The sequence below is a fragment of the Pagrus major genome, chromosome 18, assembly GCF_040436345.1.
Source record: "Pagrus major chromosome 18, Pma_NU_1.0".
Lineage (NCBI taxonomy): Eukaryota > Metazoa > Chordata > Actinopteri > Spariformes > Sparidae > Pagrus > Pagrus major.
Genome location: NC_133232.1, coordinates 15,447,069 through 15,467,799, shown reverse-complemented (window position 1 = coordinate 15,467,799; position 20,731 = coordinate 15,447,069). Strand labels below are relative to the sequence as shown.

Sequence of the window (20,731 nt, the reverse complement as noted above, 5' to 3'; positions counted from 1 at the left end):
TTAATATTGTCATCAAAACTGTTATCCAGCTGTGTGTTAGATAATTTCATACAGACCTTCTTGGCTGTAGTTGGGGCACAAGAAAGGACATGATATTTTGTCTGAGTGCCTCCTGCTGATATGGTGTGTGCAGCCATTGAAAAAGTAATGATTGAGAAGGGATCTGATTTGGGGAGAGGAATGGAAAACAAGACACTACATGTGCCACCAAGTACCTCTCTGCCTGGTGCTGCTCACCTAGGGTGACCCTAACCTGGACAGAATCTCAGCCACAAAAAGAGGATTTTCAACTACAGACTATCTAGAGCAAGAATGGTGGTTGAGAATGCTTTTGGCATTCTGGCATTCCGAGGGAGGATTTTTCATCACAGGATTAACCTGCACCCCAAAAATGTGGATACACTTGTGGTAGCTGCTTGCATCTTGTAAGGCTGCTGAAAAAGGCTGAGGAGGTGGGGAGACGCATAGCACCAATGAGAACATGGGAGGAAACAGAGCCTCAAGAGAGGCCTGTGCTGTGAGTGATTATTATTGAAAATAAAAAGGTTTTTTTTAAAAAGTGCTTGAGATATTCATGTCAGCCCCCTTCACAACATTTACAAGTGTGAGTACAAGACATCCCCCCACAGAAACAGCTTGCTAGAAACCCTTTATAACTTAGCAAAGCAAAGTTTATTGTCAGTTATTTTTCTTCACTTCAAAAAATGTCAAAATCATAAATAAATACTTATATGAGATATAAGTGAACTTTAAAGTTAATTACATTAAATATCATAAGTGGTTTCTCCAAATTCAACACAAAATGTCACTTTTAATGACTACTGCAGTCTCAAAATGATTCAACCCCTTCATGAAAAGCATCTTTAGTACTTAGTAGAGCACCCTTTTGCTGTTATGACCTGCTGCAAACGTTATGCATAGCCAGACACCAGCTTCTGGCAGTGTTCCTGAGGAATCTTAGCCCATTCCTCATGGGCAAAGACCTTCAGTTCACTAATATTCTTGGGTTTGCGTGCTGCAACAGCCTTTTTCAAATCCCACCAGAGATTTTCAATGGGGTTCAAGTCAGGCGACTGTGATGGCCACTCTAGTATCTTCCAGGACTTCTTCTGAAACAAAGCCTTGGTGGACTTTGAGGTATGCTTGGGATCATTGTCCTGTTGGAAGGTCCAATGATGCCCAAGCTTCAGCTTCCTCACAGACAACATGACATTTTCTCCCAGGATTTCCTGATACTTGATTGAATCCATCTTGCCCTCCACACGCTGCAGGTTTCCAGTGCCAGAGAAAGCGAAGCAGCCCCAGAGCATCACTGAGCCACCGCCATGCTTCACTGTAGGCAGAGTGTTCTTTTCAGCGTATGCTTCATTCTTCCTCCTCCAGACGTACCGCTGATCCATAGGCCCGAAAGGTTCCAGTTTTGTTTCATCGCTCCACAGAACAGAATCCCAAAACCTCTTTGGCTTATTTATATAGTGTTTAGCAAATTGGACCCGACTTTTCTTGTGCTTTTGGGTTAGTATTGGTGTACGTCTTGGAGTTCGGGCATGGAGCCCTTCAGTGTTTAGTATGCGCCTTACTGTGGAAACTAAAACCTCAGTGCCTGCTGCCACCAAGTCTTGCTGCAGGTCTTTTGCAGTCAGTCGAGGGCTTTTGACCACCTGCCTCCTCAGGACTCTGGTGGCAGCCGTTGATAGCTTCCTCTTTCTGCCATGTCCAGGTAGTGTAGCCACTGTCCCTTTACTTTAAACTTACAAACTATACTTCCAACTGTATCTCTAGGAACATTCAGTGCCTTTGCTATTTTTTGTATCCCCACCTTGTTAGTGCAAGGCAATGATCTCTTCTCTGAACGCTTTGGACAATTCTCTTGACTTAGCCATATTTCTAACATGCAATGAAACGTCACCATCAACAGTCCAGGTATTTGAGGTGTTCTATCTCAAGCAAACCTGATGCAACAAATGAAGCCCTTGATTGGTTGCATCAGGTGTGCTTGAGATCACACCTGATTTGCAAATGTGTCTCTTATGAGGAATTCTATTCAGGGGGTTGAATATTTTTGAGACTGCAGTAGTGATTGAAAGTAGGATTTAGTGTTGAATTTGGATAAAATCCTTGTGATATTAGTTTTACTTAACTATTTAAACTGTTCTTGTGTAAATTGTTTATTGCAAACACCTGAAACTTTTTTAATTTTGCCAATAAACCTACCCTTGGCTGTCACAGCTGCAGTGTCCCTGGGCTCGTAGGCAGAGCAAACAGGCCGGATGGCGGAGCAGCGGCAGCTATAACCGACCTGTTTACTCTGGCTAACAAGCCCAGAGAAACTCCTGTAGCATAGACCGGCTCCACAGGCTGCATGACATCGAGAGGAGCAACAGAAGACTGGGACAAAGAGGTTGGTGTGTAGACCGCTGTATCAGACCACCAGAAAAGGAGATATTACTTCTGTGTGAGTTAATAGTTTTACAGGAGGAGCATGGCTGGTCTTGTGAGAACTGGTCCACAGTAATGCCTCTGACACTCTCTTCTGTTGTTGTGAGTCACATGGTGATGGTGCAACCGAACTACACACCTAATTAATGATTAATGACACGCTCCATTATCAAGGGATATGAAATGCTGTTTATAAGCCGGGGCGTATTCGTTATGTGCTTTCAAGTTGGTTTACATTAAATCCAAACATGTGAAACTATCGAACATTTTATCTAACTATTGGGAATATGAGATACATTTAATTTATTCAGTCTGACCAGAAATGGGGATAATGCATATCCCCTTGGGGATAAAAAATGAATGACCATCGGTGGGGATATTGAAAGCAGAGAGGAGGAAATCACCCCCATCTCCCCCAGCAATTCGCACCCAGCCTGCCACATGCTTTAGTGCTGTTGATGTTCAGGTCCCTCTCCAGTCTCTGCTGATGTCTTCAATGTGCATTCTTGATACCAGCTTTCAGTCTTGCTCTAGAGGCGTTGTATGCTTCCTTGCCACCTTATCGCTTGTTTGGCTCTGGATAGAGCCCTCACCTCTCCATTCATCAAGGTCTTCTGGTTGGGGAAAGGGCATAGTGGCGAAAAAATTAAAAAATGGCAACATATTTTCACAGTGTGGTATTAATAGGCTACTTTTACTGAAGTAAAGGTGGAATATTTTTTCTGACTGACTGAGAGAATAAATAATCATTATTTTGTTTTAATATTATGTGCACCACAGAGGAGTGTCATCACGCCCGTCTGGACTGTGTCCACAGAGGTTGTGGAGTTATTGCGGTTATCTTTTTGAGCTGCAGTTTATTAACACTGTCACTGTTTATCAAATGTAATAAATAGTTGTATTCATTCTCACTTCTGTCAGGCACAAAGTCACACAACACTGATTAGGAAGACACAGACAACATGCACTGCCCAGCCAAACTAACATTAGTAAGACAGACTACAGAGAGATGCACTGACATTGCAAGCTAGCACACATAAGCTTAATATTGCTGTTAATCAGTCCTTCCAGAAAAATGCGGAGTTTTTTTGTGATAGTTGCGGGCAAAAATCCTTGATAATGCGGCACATTTTCTTTTGCGGGAACTTGCAAAAACTGCGGTTTGGTGAATAAGAAAAAAAAAGTGATTCCCCCAACACTCTGTTACTAGGCTCACTAGGCTACTACCTTAATGTAAAGAGTCATTTCTAATGACTTCCTATGATAAGTAAGCATACTACATCACAGAAAGTGCCGGGAATAATTAAGTTCTCAGCTTTCTGATGACGTCACTTCATAACGTTCCCAAGGCAACAGGAGGAAAATGGCTGCTCTTGTGTGACGTAAATGCAACATTTTTCAACTTTCTGTGAAGATATATGTGACTTTTTTGCAACGAAAATGCGGGGATTATGAAATCATGCAAGCCCCACATATTTTGCGCATATTTTGCGCATTTTGCGCGGAAATCTGCGATTTATGTGGCCAAAGTGCGGCGTCTTTGAAAAAATGCGGCCCCCGCATAAATGTGCGGACTTTGGCTGATTATGCGTTGAATTATGCGATCGCATAATCGCGTTTTTCTGGAGGGACTGGTCAATCACTGATATCACACTTGGAGAGGGAAATACACAAGTTTACCGTACTGCTGCTCCCTCAATTCACTTTCATGCTGTTGTTTTTTTTTCTCTTCTTGTGACCAGAAAGGAAGTTACACTTCATACCCTCATCACCCAGTTGTAAACACAGACAACTGCTTTGACATGAGGGGGAGGTGGGGCCCTTGTGTACCTCCCGGGGCCCTACGCAACTTCTGTAGTGTGCGTATAGGACCGTCTGGCTCTGTTTATAATGTACAGTACGTGTGAAGGCATGTTAAGTCCAATCTAATCAAGATAGGGCTTAATGAGTTAGACCAAAAGTGTGCTCAAATAGAAGCAGAGAAATTAATGCAATCCAAAACCAGTGGTAGGCAGCACACTGTGGTGGTTTGACACATGATAACATTTAATGTAAAAGAGATCAGTGGGAATAAAGAGAGGATGATCCTTTTGAGCCATTTCTCATTAGAGTAATTTATTCAGCGATGAAAGAGGAAACCACTGAAAATGTCATTAATCCATCAACTACTATATATATATGTATATATATATATATATACACACACATATATATATATATACGTGTGTGTGTGTGTGTGTATACAATTTTTATCAAAAGGCTTCCAGGATCTGGTCCAGAAGCTATTTGCTGACAGCCATTTTTAATCCCTCTATTAAAAGAAGAAGAGCTTATCTCACAAAAACAGACATCCAAATCAATCACTCGATATGCTGTTGGCTCTCTCTAAAATTATAAAATACAAAAAAAAGATAGACTAAGCTTATTTCACCAAATTGTTTGGGGGAAAAAATCAGCTATTGGCTGTTGCAGAGGAGCGGGGAAATAATTTGTCTCATTTCCCTTCTGTGAGGTGACATTTTTTGAGATGCTGGAAGACTGAATGAAAAACACGAATATGTTTGGAGTGACAAGCATCCCTTATCAACAGATGGAGCAACAGAGCTACAGGGACATTTCATTTGGTGCAGATGATCAAACAATTAGCATGAATTCACATGAGGGCCTGAGTGTGCTTGTTGCTTTATGCCAGTCCAACAGATTCACTGACACACTCGTTACCTTGAGGCTTGTGTTTGATTCTGTTTCCAGAGCAGATGCATTTTGTCCTCTGTGTGCACTTTGATGGCAAGATGGTAATGTTTCTGTAGTAATGTTCTTTGTCCCAATACACAAACACATCAGCTTTATAGGTTACAGCTCATGTCTGTAAGGCATCCTGTAAGGCCTGTAAATAGTTTGCAAGTTGTTTGTAATGACTCCATTACTTGGCTAATAAATCATCAACTAATCCTTTATGGATCAGTTAAGAGCACTTAAAAAAGGAAACTTTGGGGGCTGGTGTTAGTCCTCCTCCTGCAGGACGGCTGCTTTGTCTTCTTTTGCTATAGCTCTTTAATTCTAGTTTATTATACATTCTCCTTCATTTGTCCTCTGACTTATTTTTCTCATATGGTGCACTGCTGCAGCACCCTTTTCACACTATGTCTTGAACGCTCCGTTTTAGCCACAGAGTGAGGCATCTTGCCTCTGTTTATTTTTTGGTGAGAGTTGCACATGCGCATTACTTAACGGAGCGGGATGTAGCCAATCAGAGGCAGAGTAGGGCAGGTAATGCTGAGCAAGGTAGTGTGATACAAAATAAAGTGAGAGAGTAACTCCCTTTGGCATGGACTTTGGGCTTTTTCACTTTTTTTCCGTACCTTTTACCTGCAAAAATACTACATAACACAATAAAGGAAAGGTAAAAACAAAAAAAAAACTCAATATGACCTCTAACATTTGTAAATGCAGACTCGTGGTTTATTTGCTGACTTATTGACACACAAAACTGCCTCTTAATGGATTATTGAGAAACTCATGAACATTTATTAATGATTTCAATGTTAATAAAACCAGCCAAGATTTTTCACAGCAAATCTGATCTAAAAAAAAAAATCCTTCGTGAATGACTTAAACAACAACACTTAAACAACAATAAATCTGTTTGAGCTTATGAATATGTTATAAGGAGCATCTTAGCAGAGTGTTCTTAAAATCCTGTGCTCTCTTTTGAAAAGAAAAAAAAATCTTCTCTGTCTACTTCTTAATGAATTTTTAAAAAATATTCAATCAAACCATTTTATTTTAAACATTTGCATAAAATAGCAATCATCACTATTCTGAGGCCAACAGGGACAAGGATGACACACAACACAAAACGAGCCAATCAATGTTAGCTAACCAGTTCCACCAGTGGAAACCATGCCCCAGGAGATGCATCAGCTTTGAAGCCAATTTGACAAGGTGGCCAAACTGTGTATTAAGAACAAAAATCTAAAATATTTTTTCCCATGAGCTTACATTGTGAAAAAAAGTGGCTGTAAAATGGTAGATACATTTTATGACATGTTTCATGGTCAGAATTGGAGCCATTTGGTCTGATAATATTTGGAAGGTCTAGAAGAGCCAAGAAATTATGCAATCCTCTTGACCAGCAAGAGTATCTGGTGTGTATACTCTATGAGCCCCACACTGCAGAAGTTATGCGGAAGAACTGGCTAATTTTATATTCAGGAATCCAATTTTTTGGCTGAGCAGCTTTCATAGCAATGAACACGGACCCATCTCTGATGCTATATCCAGTTCTCATTTTATGTCCATAAACATACACACTGTGGGCCAGTTAATTTGTTAGCTCGTCAACTACAGAACATTTACAAGCTTAAAATTTAAAAACTAAGTGCTGTTGTCTGTGTTCTTCAACACCACTGCTAACAGAGCACTGTGTGTGCTTAACTTGCAAGCTACAGCTAATAGCTAAGTTTTATACTGTGTTCGTGTGTTGGTTGGTGCTATCAATCAGACATGCAAGCTGTAACACCCACTCAAAGGCTTAGAGGCTGAAGGAACATTTCTGATCTCACCACTGTTGGGTTTTAAATATGTAAAAGATTGCCCTGTGCTTGTCCCTGGGACTGTTGTATTTATTGTAACCCCTCATAAAAGACTTTTTTAAAAATTACATCAAAGCTTGTCTGCTGTACTCCCAAATTAGCCAAACAATTTCAACTCTTTGGGTTTCTATAGACTCAGAACGTCTTTCTCATCAGAGTAATCTCTCTTGGATTACACTGAAGATATGTCATCTAAACAGTGTGACGATTGATGTGTCTGGTTTCTATTCCTTTTTGGTCTGCTCAGCTCTGTCACAGGTCCATCTTGAGCTATAATTTCTTGTCCCTGATGTGCTGGAGGAGAATCTTCCCTCTTTGCTCCACAGTGTGGATAAGAAGCCTGAGACTGCTGGCCCCACCTTGGCTATCCCAGAATTCCTTGTCTGTGTAAAGGGAGCGCAGAAGAAGACTCTCCAGACAGCCTGACTGGAGCACAGACACTGCTCTCTCTGGAAACCTGACAAGAGAAACAGAATTAAATTTGATGTGTTGTAGCTTCACTGACTTGTTTAAAATCTAGAAAACAAGATTAGTAATGCGTAAAGCCTCTCTAGCAGCCCTACAGGTTGTAGTGTTCTCTATACATCGCAATATAGGACTGTTGGACAGAAAACAAACAACACTTTTGTTTTTACCACTATTTGATTATCAGGCAAGTCCAGGTGCATTTACCTTAGAACTTCTAAATATGCCTCATCACTAGAGTAGCTTAAAGTAATATTAAAACACTTTATTTGTGTAATACATTTATAATTGCTTTACAGTTAAAGATGTAAAGATTGTCTTGTGCTTGCTACCCCAAGAAAGGCCATGAGATAAGTGTACGGGTGGTGCTGGAGGACAGGTGTCAGTGTCTTAAGTAAAAAGGTTCATCCGCTGGGCAGAACATTACTACAGAGCTATAGCAAATTAGTAACACCTGGTATAGCAATGGACATAGAGATGGGGAGTTATGGTTATTTGAAAGGAGCTGGATCTTATGGCTCTGTTCATCATAATCTAATCTAATTGTTATTTATTTATTAATTTTTTTAGGGGGTAGGGGTTATTTGGTTTATCTGTGAAATAATGGTATATACTGGTATAATGATGGGGTAAGATTTTGATCAGATTCAAACTTAGACATCCATTTAGAAACATTTCCACTTGCATGTGTGAACCAGGTTTAGCATTACTAATTTACTGATCTGCGTTGTGAACATTACACAAGGTGACACCAATTTCCCCTGCTTTGTGTGAATTTACTATTTATCCTCTGTATGAAATGTGTTATGTAAGTAAAGTTACCTTGACTTGAATGCAATTCATGAAACACTTAATTTCTCACTGTTCACGTAAAAGAGGGTGGTTTTAGGGCAAGCAGTGGAAATTTTGGTACAATGATAAAAAGAATGGCTCTCACAAAGTACTACTAGGTTCCCTAGGGTTTTTCCAAATAGTTATAAAGAATCGTACTGTTCATTGACGTAACATCACTAATTCGAAACAAAACGTATGCCGTGGTTGCTGAAATCAAGCACATCAAAAAATGGAGTGATTTAAACTGCTGGTGATTTAAAGGTATACTCTGCGAGAGAAAATATCAGTGGTTGAGCGAGCTAGAGAGTGAGTGAAGAGAGACAGTGCTGTGAATCAGAGAAATAAAATGTTATTTTATGCTTGTCTCACAATGGCTCAGTTCTAAAGCACAATAAACATTCCCACACCCACAACATCCTGTCAGCTGTTTGCCTCTCTGCTCTGTGTTTGTGTGTGTTTGTACCTCCGCCCTCAGTCAAACAACACAGCAGGTCTTTATACATCCATTACAGCCAGAGCGCAGAGAAGAGAGATGGAGACAGTGATGTAACCTCGTTGCTACATTTTTAGAGAGTCCTGACATCACACCCTGCATAATGTTGTCGGCAGGGGACTACACATCACTGCCCAAAGGTCAAAGTCTCAGACACATCCTGAACACAGCAAAATACTAAGAAAATGCAAAAATAAAGACAGAGGGCAGATACAGACATTATGCATTGTTTTTTAGGGAAATCATGCATTGTATACCTCTAAACTGCTGATCAGGTTTTACAACATGCCATCATAAACCTTTGCTTGCCATTAGTGGAGCATATAAATTCTAAGCTAATTGACTGGATTCAATTCAATTCAATTCAATTCAATTCAAAATACTTTATTTGTCCCCGGGGGGCAATTAAAGGCACGTGGAGTAGTTGTACACAGTCACAAACAAGTCAGATAGAATAAAATAGACTAAACAAAACAATCTATTCATAGTATTGCCATAAGGGGCAAAGTAGCATTAAGGTAGGTTGGGTTGTGCTGGATTCAATTCAATTCAATTCAATTCAATTCAATTTTTACAAATTTGGATGTTTCTTTCTTACCAAAATTAGTCTTTTTATGCATGCAGACTTGTATCTTTGGCTTTTTAACCAATTATAATATTAGGTTCCAGTAACTTGACATTCTTTATGCAGAAAATGAATGGTACCTGCACTTGCCTGTAATTACCCTGAAAGTATTTAAAACCTTCCCTACAAGTAATGTAGTGTAATCATGATTCTTGTGAAATTATTTTATCCACCATGGTAAGTAACTGTGAATGGTTCCTTTTCAGTTCATGCAAACAACATATAAAATTAAAAAAAACTACTGAGCAAAGTTCACCCAAATTCAATCCAAGAAGTTGTTTTATTAAAACGAAAACAAAAAAATCTAAAATGAGTTACGCTACCTCTGGAAAATAACCAATTGCTCCATATTACTCAGCAATGAGAAACAGTACAACATTCTATTTCCATTCAGTTTAACATCCAGGCTTAAGATGATGAAGAGAATGTTATAGAGCAGCTTTGTAATCCTAAGTGGCAGACAAAGGAGAATCTTTATCAGACCTGATTCATTCAGCATATTGAATAGCTGGCTAATTGAATGCACATTAATCTAATCAGACAGTCATTGTAACAAACACCTAACAAGCTTCCAGTGGACATTTCTGTGCTGCTGATTTGAGTGCTGTTCATCAGGAAAATATGTTATTAGATGTGTTTTATTTTCTTGAAACATTTCCTTACATTAGTGTTTATGCCTGCTGCAAGCCCAAATACGTATTGGACTCTGTATGGTGTAATTTATCAAGCCTGGGTGCCAGAATGGAGCAAAAACTAACTTACATTTACATACCGCTACTGCTTTAAAATAGTGCTTTGTACTCACTCATCAATGCCCTCCACCAGCCGGAAGTTGAGGTTGTCACTGGACTGCTGGGGTCTGCCAGCGTTGTCTATGAACACCAGTCTTGAGGGATCTGCCTTCCTCACCTGAACAAAATCATATACACTGTCAGCAGGAAGCATAGTTTCTACATGAGAACATTTCAAAAATGTAGTTTGAGGGCGAGTTTTGCCGTTACTAACAAATTTAGAATGTCATCTTTTTTTTTAATTACTTTTTGTATTTTTCCATTAAGGATTACAACTTTCTCCCACTGTACAAAAATGAAGCAAAAATATCCAGGAAACAAGTGCTGGTGACGTAATTTGTAGCCAGTCTGCGCAGTACTAATAAGGTTGCCAGATATACAGTAATTGTCATATTTATATGATAATGTTGCTTTCTGTACAATGTTCAATCAATAATACCAAAAAAGAATTGAATTTTATGATGCTTAGATAAATAGTTTGTTTTAGTCTATGCTGTCCAGGAATACAATCATCAGAATACAAAAACATGGATCCTGAGTCTCCCGTGAGCTCTTTTAAGCCAGTCATGCTTGGTGTAGGCTATGATGATGAATGTAATTCATGAGCACAGTTGTTATTTCTCACAAAGGTATGCTGTCTTCAAGTTGAGCTGTTTGGAATGCAAAAGCAAGCCTCAGTATTTATTTTAAATATTTTTTATTAAATATGTTTTGTTTAAAATACACACGTATGTCTATTTGTTGTTGTGTTTAGGACTTACCGACAATAATTTTCCCCTAAAATAGGATCATTTTAACCCTCTCGTATGATGGTTTGACATTTCCCATCTGGCAACACTACCACCCATACACCCACCCGACTTAATCATGAACAGGGCTCAGCTGAGATGTCCCATCCCCTTTTTTTCTGGCATCAATTAAATAATTAAAACCAAACTTATCTGAAAAATAACTCTTGAACATTCATCATGTGATAAGAACTACCTAGAATGACAGAAATCATCTTTGGGAAAAATGTATTTGACATATACTGTTTTTTAGTTGGCCAATGTCCCATCTGCTAACATGTGGCCAGCAGTGTTCATGACCTATACTGCAGCAAGCCACCACAGGGGTGATCCAGATGTTTTGGCTTCACTCTTGAGGACCTTGTCATGTCATCCATCTTTAGATATGTCAATGAACATGAACAAGAGCTATGAATCCCCTTCCTCACACCTTTCAATCACTGGAATCTGAAGATTTCAGTAACTCTCTGTAACTTAAACCAACAATTCCAGATTCACACACACTTCCTACTGTGATTGGCCATGTGTGTGGAGGTGAGAAAGGAGACATGGTTTAAGCTTCTCTCTCTTGTTTGTCACTTTCTCAGGAAGCATCTGGCTTCTTTTTAGAAGAACTTTAACACTTGCTTTCGAAGTGGTCAGACAACGCATCGTATAAACTTCTTTTCTAGCAAAGCCCAGCTCTTACTGTTTACTTACGTGTTTCCCATAACAACCTTAATGAGACGATCATTTGTCAGTGTGGTGTGTACAGCTCGATGCTGAAAAAATTTGCCTTTAAACATTGTGTGATCTTAAACATATATTTAAAAAGTAAAGTCAAGCCAAGCGTATGCAAAAACTATTAATTTGAGAGCACTAATTACTAGTTTGTGTGCTTTAACTATTATTTGATAATTTGTGCACACAAATGAGTTTTTATCTCTCCTGCCATGCATTGTACATACAAGTAGAGAGTAAAAAGTACATGATGAAATCAACCTCTGTTACATATCTTTGTCACCGTTGAAAAGTGTTTGATAATGGCATTCAACGAATCAATTAAAAAAATGTGCGTATTGGCGGATAAATTGATGTCTGAAATTTTTTATGCCATAATACTACCAGTATCCGCACCGCCCTCAGCCTCAAAAACCAAGTATTGGTCAGGCTCTAAAAAGGCATAAATTCTATTTCACTAAGGTTTCAGAAGTCAAGTGATGTTGGAACCTTTAAGCTGACTGCAGAATGAAAAACACTCCTGTGATTCTCACACAAACAGCTTTATCTATTTTTACAAATAGTAAATCACATGCAACCAGCACCTGCCAGCCTGAGGTTTTTCATTAGCTATGAAAAAGACATGCATCAACGCTACTGAATGTATAATACATGCATCTGTTGTATCTTTTAACTATAGATCCATTCTCCTGTGTTGCCATGGAAGAATGGCAGCAACAAAATGTTGTACAACAAAAAACAGAGCCAGCGAGGTGGATTTCATTTCCTTCATTCCCTCAGATATGACAACTAATATTTGACTAAAACAAAAAACAGTGACTTTTAAAGTTTGGAAATCAAACAACAATTTGGTATGGCAAGGGAAAAAGGCACAGATCAGTAAACTTGTCCTTTTTTTTTTAGAACTCATATTTTATTTTTATCAAAATCTTCCATTCCATGTAAACTTGTCCTTTGACAGAGAATAATTCATTGGTCTTTGTTCCGGCACTGCAAATAAAAATAAAACATCCCAAAGGCCTTCAGGACAGAAATAATTTTGATAATGGCACAAAGACAATACATCTAAGTTAATCTGTGTTATCTGTGGAGTTGAACTAACATTAGTACTGTTTGTAATATGTACCAGGATGTGAACCAGCAGCAGGTCCTCAGTGTTGCCACACTTGGTGTGCAGCAGGTTCTCCACACACATGTCTGTCGGATCAGGTGTGAAACCACAGCAGTACCTGTCCAACCGGTCATTAACCTGCACCAACAGACAAAGAACACACAAAAAGTAATTGATTTGACAGTGAGATATAGTGTTGGTTCTTATTGTTGTTGAAGCATATTGTCACAAGGGCATAATTTACAGCAGGTTTCTGCATTGGTGGAGTTTTTTGTGTCCAGTTTTGCCTCTCAGGCTGCAAATAGGCTACTCTAACCCTCTCCCTAATGGAACATTGGGTTGTAAGAGACACGAGAATTTAACACCAATCAAAGATGAGGCAGTGTCTTTCTTGGTAAAATGCAAATACATTATGAACAACGAAACTGAGGCTGCATCCAAATCTCCGGACTTCACTGCACTTGCAGACTTGCTGACTTTGGGGGCGGCGTTCACCCAATTTCATCCAGTCCACAAGGGCCCTCAAGCGGACTCTCTGCAGACCTCCAGGGAGTCTGCTTGGGCTGTTAACTTTGCCGGACTTTACTGATTTAATTACCCACAATTCATCGCAATACAGATGTACCTATGAATGTGTAAAAAAATTACTTTAGTATAACGTTACTTGAATTGTGTTGGCCAAAAGTAATATTCAACCACATCATTATACAGAAATATTTAGAAGTATAGACTGTAGAGGTAACCAAAATGCATTTTGTCTATCAGTAGCTTATATCTGCCTTGCAGTCTCATGCACTCACAGACTTGATAACAGTGAACACGTCATGGTATGTACGACTGAAGCCCACCTTGGTCCTTACATCTTAGAGGGTGGAAATTTGGATACAGTCTAAAGGTGATGCGAGGTTGGGTCAGTGGAAAAATAACAAAGCAATTTGCTTAGAAATTCCAATTGTTAAACTTCAGTTATTATAAGAAGCATGATACTTGATTTGATCACAATATTTTATTTTGCTTGTTTGATATAACTGCTAGAAATATCATTCTCAGTTTGAGGGTCTCTGTCATGATGGTCTTCCTCCCATCTGTCAATTTCCACTGTAAATTATGTAGAAAGTGTTGGCTCATCATCTCAGTCAGTGATCTGCTTGTGGATGCCAGTCTGACAGGTAATCTCATGAAATTACCAGGATGAAAACAGATGAAACCTACGTTTAGAGCCTGTGTGTGCAATCACATGAATATCAAGTGAAACAGGATAGTCGGTAATGACTTTGCATTAACTGAAATTTACATCAATATTCATAGCCTGAATCATCAGCGATGAAAGCCTACATCACCTACTGTTCAAGCACTGCTACAAATATATTTAAAAAAATGTTAGAATGTCTCAGGACATGCCTGTGATTTGGGGAAATTCCACCCTGCATGACATCTGCTCAAGAGATTTGCAATTCTACTGATATGTCATTTAGACTACACAGTTTAGTATTAAATTCCTGCAGTAGACTCACTTTAAACTGCATTCATGGACGGTACACATACTATACAAATTCAGTATTTGTATAGTCAGTAGTTAAATAGGTGTGTATTTTAGTTTTAGTTTTCTTGTAGTCCCATTTACAGCATATGTCAACATTCTTGGCAAATAAAGGATCGATTCATTGTTTGGTCCATGTCAAGAAAAAATGAAAAATGACTTAATAGGAAAAGAGTCTCCGAATTAGATTTTCTGCAGATTGACTGATTAATTCATCAGCTATAGTCTGTTTAGCTCCAAACTTTGGATAATCACAAAAAAGTCAGCAACAATCAAAACACTTGTCTCAGAAATGACAAATGACTGTACGCAGGGATAATATACCAAGGCTCACCGGCTCAGCTTGCTTTGAAATGTCATGAAGTTAATTTGAATGTAATACAGTTTATCTAAAATGACATTGTGTTTGTCTGCATGATGACATGTTTGGGACATGAACCCAGTCTAAACCCACTGTGATGTCATCCATTGGTTTTTGGACTTCTGTTCTGAAGCCTTGAGTGTGACTTTATGGCCACTGCCATCTTGGTGTGTAAAGCAAGCACTAAAGCATAGGCTGCTCCATCGTCTATTTCACTCCATAATTAACAAAATGAACATCATGCTGTGTTGATGAAAGACTTGAAACCAGTGATTGAGACCATAAACTCAAACAATTTAATGAGGTACTAAATCAAGTGAGAAGTAGGCCCATTCTCTCAGAAACCAGTAGAGTCACCTCCTGCTGACCACTAGATAGAATGCAAGTTTAAGACACTTCACTGTTCAGATCCGGAAACTCTGTCTGTATTTTATACGATCAATGCTCAAAACACACAGTTTGGACTTTGTACTGGAAAGACAAGACTTTGGACTTGTTGAGACTTACAAAACAACAAATTTCTCACTTATGTTTACAATGGACAGTTATATAATGTCCATTATAATTTTATAATTTTCCTTTTTTCCTTCATTTTTCTCTTCCAAATAAATTTGCCTAACCTAAGGATCGTAATGTAAGGATCTTGTCAGTGTGAGAGCCTTGTGATTTACTTTCTGGTGTTTAAGTGTGAGGCTGACGCTCTGAGAAGCAAACAGATATGATTTGATGATATCTGCCCTCAGGGTTTGGCTGGTTTTGAGGGTTTGTGTTTGCTCTCCCTGTGTCTATATGTAGTATGTGTTTTGTGTACATCAGCACACGTGCAAACCCTGGTGCTCTCAGACTAGCCATGTGTGTGTGATAGAGAAGGTGTTTGTGTGTTCTGTTGTGCAGTAAATCTACACCTTCTTTGTTTCTTCTCACCCTGCTGCCACATTTCTATCCCACACTTGAATACAGTGATTTTGAGTTTGGTCCAGTGGCCTTGTGGAGACTGAGCCAATATTGACTTACACTACCACTGAACACCAGCAAGCCTCAGGGAGAGACAAGACTGGTGATCCACTGTGGTCAGAGTCAACACAGAATTTAGATGGAGCAAACTGTAAAGTGTGTGTGGGGAGTCTGATTTATTCAAATACATTAGGACTGCACTCCATTTTAAGCACAACAGTGTACCTACTGCATGATCTAATGTTCTGTAGGATAGTAAACATTATTCTTTTAATTAATTCAATCTTTATTTCACCTTAACTGCATACATACTCCTCTTTGTTTCAGTGTTTATGTGCGGAGTGCTTGTTGCAATGCTGTTTCACCATTGAACTTCTTTGTTTTCACGAGTCAGTCAAACAGTGTGGGCAGAATGAGCTGCCTTTATTTTTTAAGGTTTTATTCCAATGGAATTTCTTTGTGGGTGCTGCTCTTCTCTCTGCTTTTCAGCCACTGGCTAGTAGAGTGACAAAATCAAACAACCCAGCTCTTAACTGCTCCAAAATCCTGCTGCATATTAACTCCAGGTTTTGTGTAGTGATCACACTAAAAAAGGTGATAAACTAGGCTATATTCAACAAAGTCAATATGCATACTAAACAAGACTGAGTCTGTAGGCATGCTATCTGTGAGTTGTTATAACACAAAGTGGTGATTTGAGCCAAATGCTAAAGTCAGTGTGCTAAAGTGGTCACAATAACAATTTCACAATAATGTTAACATGCTGATATTTAGCAGGTATAATCTTTAACATGATCACCATCTTAGGTTAGTATGATAGCAAGCTAACTTTTGGTAAATACACTTATTTGCTTCCTTCCTGAGCTTTAGACAAGTGGATCGATGCCACTGTCATGTCTGTTCGATAAATATGAAGCTGCAACCAGGAGCTGGTTAGCATAAAGAGTAAAACCAGGGGAATCCAGCTAGCCTATCTCTACCTTGTTTGAGTAACAGTAGCCCTTTTCACACAGTGAACCAAGCAGCTCGGGTGTAAAGCTGCACCAGTGCGTCAATTCATACAGCATGCTGGTGCTGCGGATCCAAAAGAGGTGTGACGGTACACATCATGATGTTGACATGTGTGTGTTTTTTTCAACGTGTTTCCCCCGGTGTCCACCTGTGAATCATATACACTGAACAAAAATATAAACGCAACACTTGATTAGACAGCATGAATATTGCACAGGTGTGCCTTAGGCTAGCCACAATAAATGGCCACTCTGAAATGTGCAGTTTTGCTTTATTGGGGGGGTCTGGGGGGGTCGGAAAACCAGTCAGTATCTGGTGTGACCACCATTTGCCTCACACAGTGCAACACATCTCCTTCGCATAGAGTTGATCAGGTTGTTGATTGTGGCCTGTGGAATGTTGGTCCACTCCTCTTCAATGGCTGTGCGAAGTTGCTGGATATTGGCAGGAACTGGAACACGCTGTTGTATACGCCAATCCAGAGCATCCCAAACATGCTCAATGGGTGTCATGTTCGGTGAGTATGCTGGCCATGCAAGAACTGGGATGTTTTCAGCTTCCAGGAATTGTGTACAGATCCTTGCAACATGGGGCCGTGCATTATCATGCTGCAACATGAGGTGATGGTCGTGGATGAATGGCACAACAATGGGCCTCAGGGTCTCGTCACGGTATCTCTGTGCATTCACAATGCCATCAATAAAATGCACCTGTGTTCATTGTCCATAACATACGCCTGCCCATACCATAACCCCACCGCCACCATGGGCCACTCGATCCACAACATTGACATCACCCACACGATGCCACACATGCTGTCTGCCATCTGCCCTGAACAGTCAAAACCGGGGTTCATCCATGAAGAGAACACCTCTCCAATGTGCCAGATGCCATCGAATGTGAGCATTTGCCCACTCAAGTCGGTTACGACGACAAACTGCAGTCAGGTCGAGACCCCGATGAGGACGACGAGCATGCAGATGAGCTTCCCTGAGACGGTTTCTGACAGTTTGTGCAGAAATTCTTTGGTTATGCAAACCAATTGTTGCAGCAGCTGTCCGGGTGGCTGGTCTCAGACGATCTTGGAGGTGAACATGCTGGATGTGGAGGTCCTGGGCTGGTGTGGTTACACTTGGTCTGCGGTTGTGAGGCCGGTTGGATGTACTACCAAATTGTCTGAAACGCCTTTGGAGACGGCTTATGGTAGAGAAATGAACATTCAATTCACGGGCAACAGCTCTGGTGGACATTCCTGCAGTCAGCATGCCAATTGCATGCTCCCTCAAAACTTGCGACATCTGTGGCATTGTGCTGTGTGATAAAACTGAATCAGCATCTTGATATGCCACACCTGTGAAGTGGGATGGATTATCTCGGCAAAGGAGAAGTGCTCACTAACACAGATTTAGACAGATTTGTGAACAATATTTGTGGGAAATGGTCTTTTGTGTATATAGAAAATGTTTTAGGTCTTTGAGTTCAGCTCATGAAAAATTTGAGCAAAAACAAAAGTGTTGCGTTTATATTTTTGTTCAGTGTAGATACAGTTATAATGTGTTGTGAGATTCTGACCCATGATGCATCATGGAAAGTGACAAAGTTACATTTTTCGCTCTAAATTACATAATTACATAATTGCCATCAGTAAACAGCAGACGCTGTCTGACTCTCACTCACGAAGGATGCTGTTTTCTGGGGGAAAGTTCACCGAAGTCTCGGTCAGGAGGGCTGATCTTCGTGGTGACTTTTTTCAAGACAGTTACTACAACAACTTAATAGTGGAAGGAGACAAAACACATGGTGAGTTAAAGTTTTTTACCGGCGATAGACGCTGTTTTTCGGGCAGAATTGTGACAAAGAGTCAGTACGACAGACAGGACGACAGACACTTTTCCATGTATAACTTTAGATTTTCTTTCCTCATATAAGTCGCCAAAGACACTACCAGTTACCACATTACTGTTGTTTGGTCCTGTAACGTTGCTTAGTAGGTCATTTCTCTTTTATTTGATGAGTGAAGGGGTCTGTTTAGTTATCAGACTGTGAGCACCATCAGAATGACACACCCCTGATCTGCGCCTCCGGCTTTTCCATTCACACAGACACTGGCTCACCTCTGCTGTGGCTCTGATACTACTTCCACAGGCGCATAAGAGCTGAAGCAAAACTTTCCCCCCTCTCCGCATCTGGAATTTTCACACAGACAGCGATGTGGAGAATCAGCGCATGATTCCTGCACTGAAAGGGCAGTGTGAATGGGGCTACTGTAAAGACGACAATTTGTGGTTTCATGAGCAGTTGTTATGGGCGGACTCTTTGTTATGAGTCTCAGGGCGCACTCACACTAGTCAATCTGTATCGCACCCAAGCAGGTTTGACCCCCAAAGTCCAGTTTGTTTGACTAGTGTGAGCGCTCTGTGTACTGTTGCAGCAGTGATGTTGGGGGTGCAGGATAGCCTGTCGTTGAGGATATCGCCCAGGTTCCTCGCAGTCGATGAAGGCGATACTATGACGTCCTCAACAGTGATTGACAGGTCCATACGAGGGCAGTCTTTCCCCGGATGAAGAGGAGTTCAGTTTTATGAAGGTTGAGCTTGAGTTGGTGCGCAGTTGTCCAAGCAGAAATGTCTGCCAGACATTCCGAGATGCGTGTTGCAACGTGGGTGTTGGAGGATGGGGTAAATGAGAGGAACAGTTGGGTATAGTGAAAACAGAAGTGGTCCTAGTACTGAGCCTTGAGGGACACCAGTTTCCAGAAAGCAGGGTTTGGACAAGGTGCCTTTATTGTCTTGGTATGTATTTATCTCTAAATCATTTTTTTGTTCTTCCTTAAACATCCTAATTTTTTGTAAATTACTGGTAAAGCACTTGATTTGTAGTTTGATTTGTTTGAAAGGTGCTACATAAATAAAGTTTGATTGATTGATCTAAATCGAATCAGAGGTGGGACCCTGTGACAAAAATGTATTTGCTGCCAGCACTAAGCTCTAAGACTTGTTTTATCATGATGACACTCTTGCCTGATTTTAGACTATACCCCAGTTATGAGGTGTTCTAACTGACATTTCTTTGCTAACTAAGCAGCCAATTGTGTGGTCGTCTGTGTTGACAGTCGCCACCCCTCCCTTCAGAGAAGGTACGTGATGTGTGGTCATCCGTGTCGATAGTTGCCACCCCTCCCGTCAGAGAAGCTACGTGTTGTTTGACAGGGGATAAATGCTACAGCTGATGCTATAGCTCTGAATTTAATAAGTTTAACTAGAGCTTGTTGTAAACATATGAAATTTGGATTATTGGAACTGCAACATCTTCAGAATTTACTACTATGCCCAGTTTCTTAATTGCATGTATTTTAGGGTTTAGCTTGTCTGCTAATAGACTAATATAGTTTAATATTTTGATCTTTTACTGTGCTAACGGAAGCGGACGAATGTCATGCTAGAAGTTATCCGCACGGACGTCATACAGGCGCAAATCCACATGTATCTTAATCACACTCTTCTCCAGACGTGCACAGTGAGCACACGTCTGGTACATTACCATGGCGTATGACGTGTGACATCGCCGTGAATGCGCTTGTACTGTAGCAGTGTACCTTCATTCTGAAAATCCCCACTGAGATTGTCACCTCATCCTCAGTTCCCTTATCTTCCCCAGGGTGTCCTTTACTGCGTTATGTGTGTGTGAATGAGTGAGGGTGTGTCCTTCACACTGCTCTTCCTGCACCTTTGGTGTTTGGTTCCCTGCTATCAGAGCCCAGGGAGGTGTTAAGGGAGCAGGTAGGAACAAGTGTTCAGAGGCGCACTCATTGGCTCTCAGCAGATCAATAGGAGGCTATTAGAGCTTGGCCCTGTTACAGGGATTGACTTCTGGTAGCGAGGGGAAGAGAGCTGCCTCATGGGTTATTCATATTCCACCCCCCACACACTTTAGATAGGTGTTAGATACACATACTATCTCAGTGTGCGGACAGAACAAACCAGTACACAATTACTACTGGAGAT

General features: G+C 40.3%; 1 protein-coding gene across 1 annotated transcript in view; it reads right to left on the bottom strand.

Moving 5' to 3' along the window:
* Positions 1–6,024: 6,024 nt before the first annotated feature.
* Positions 6,025–20,731, bottom strand: part of gask1a (golgi associated kinase 1A) — a 44,868-nt gene continuing 30,161 nt past the window's right edge. The window contains exons 5-7 of the mRNA XM_073486456.1: positions 12,877–12,999; positions 10,257–10,360; positions 6,025–7,491 (exon numbers count right to left, since the gene is read on the bottom strand). Coding sequence (XP_073342557.1) covers positions 7,305–7,491; positions 10,257–10,360; positions 12,877–12,999 — 414 coding nt within the window. The 3' untranslated portion in view covers positions 6,025–7,304. The remainder of the gene's footprint in view (positions 7,492–10,256; positions 10,361–12,876; positions 13,000–20,731) is intronic.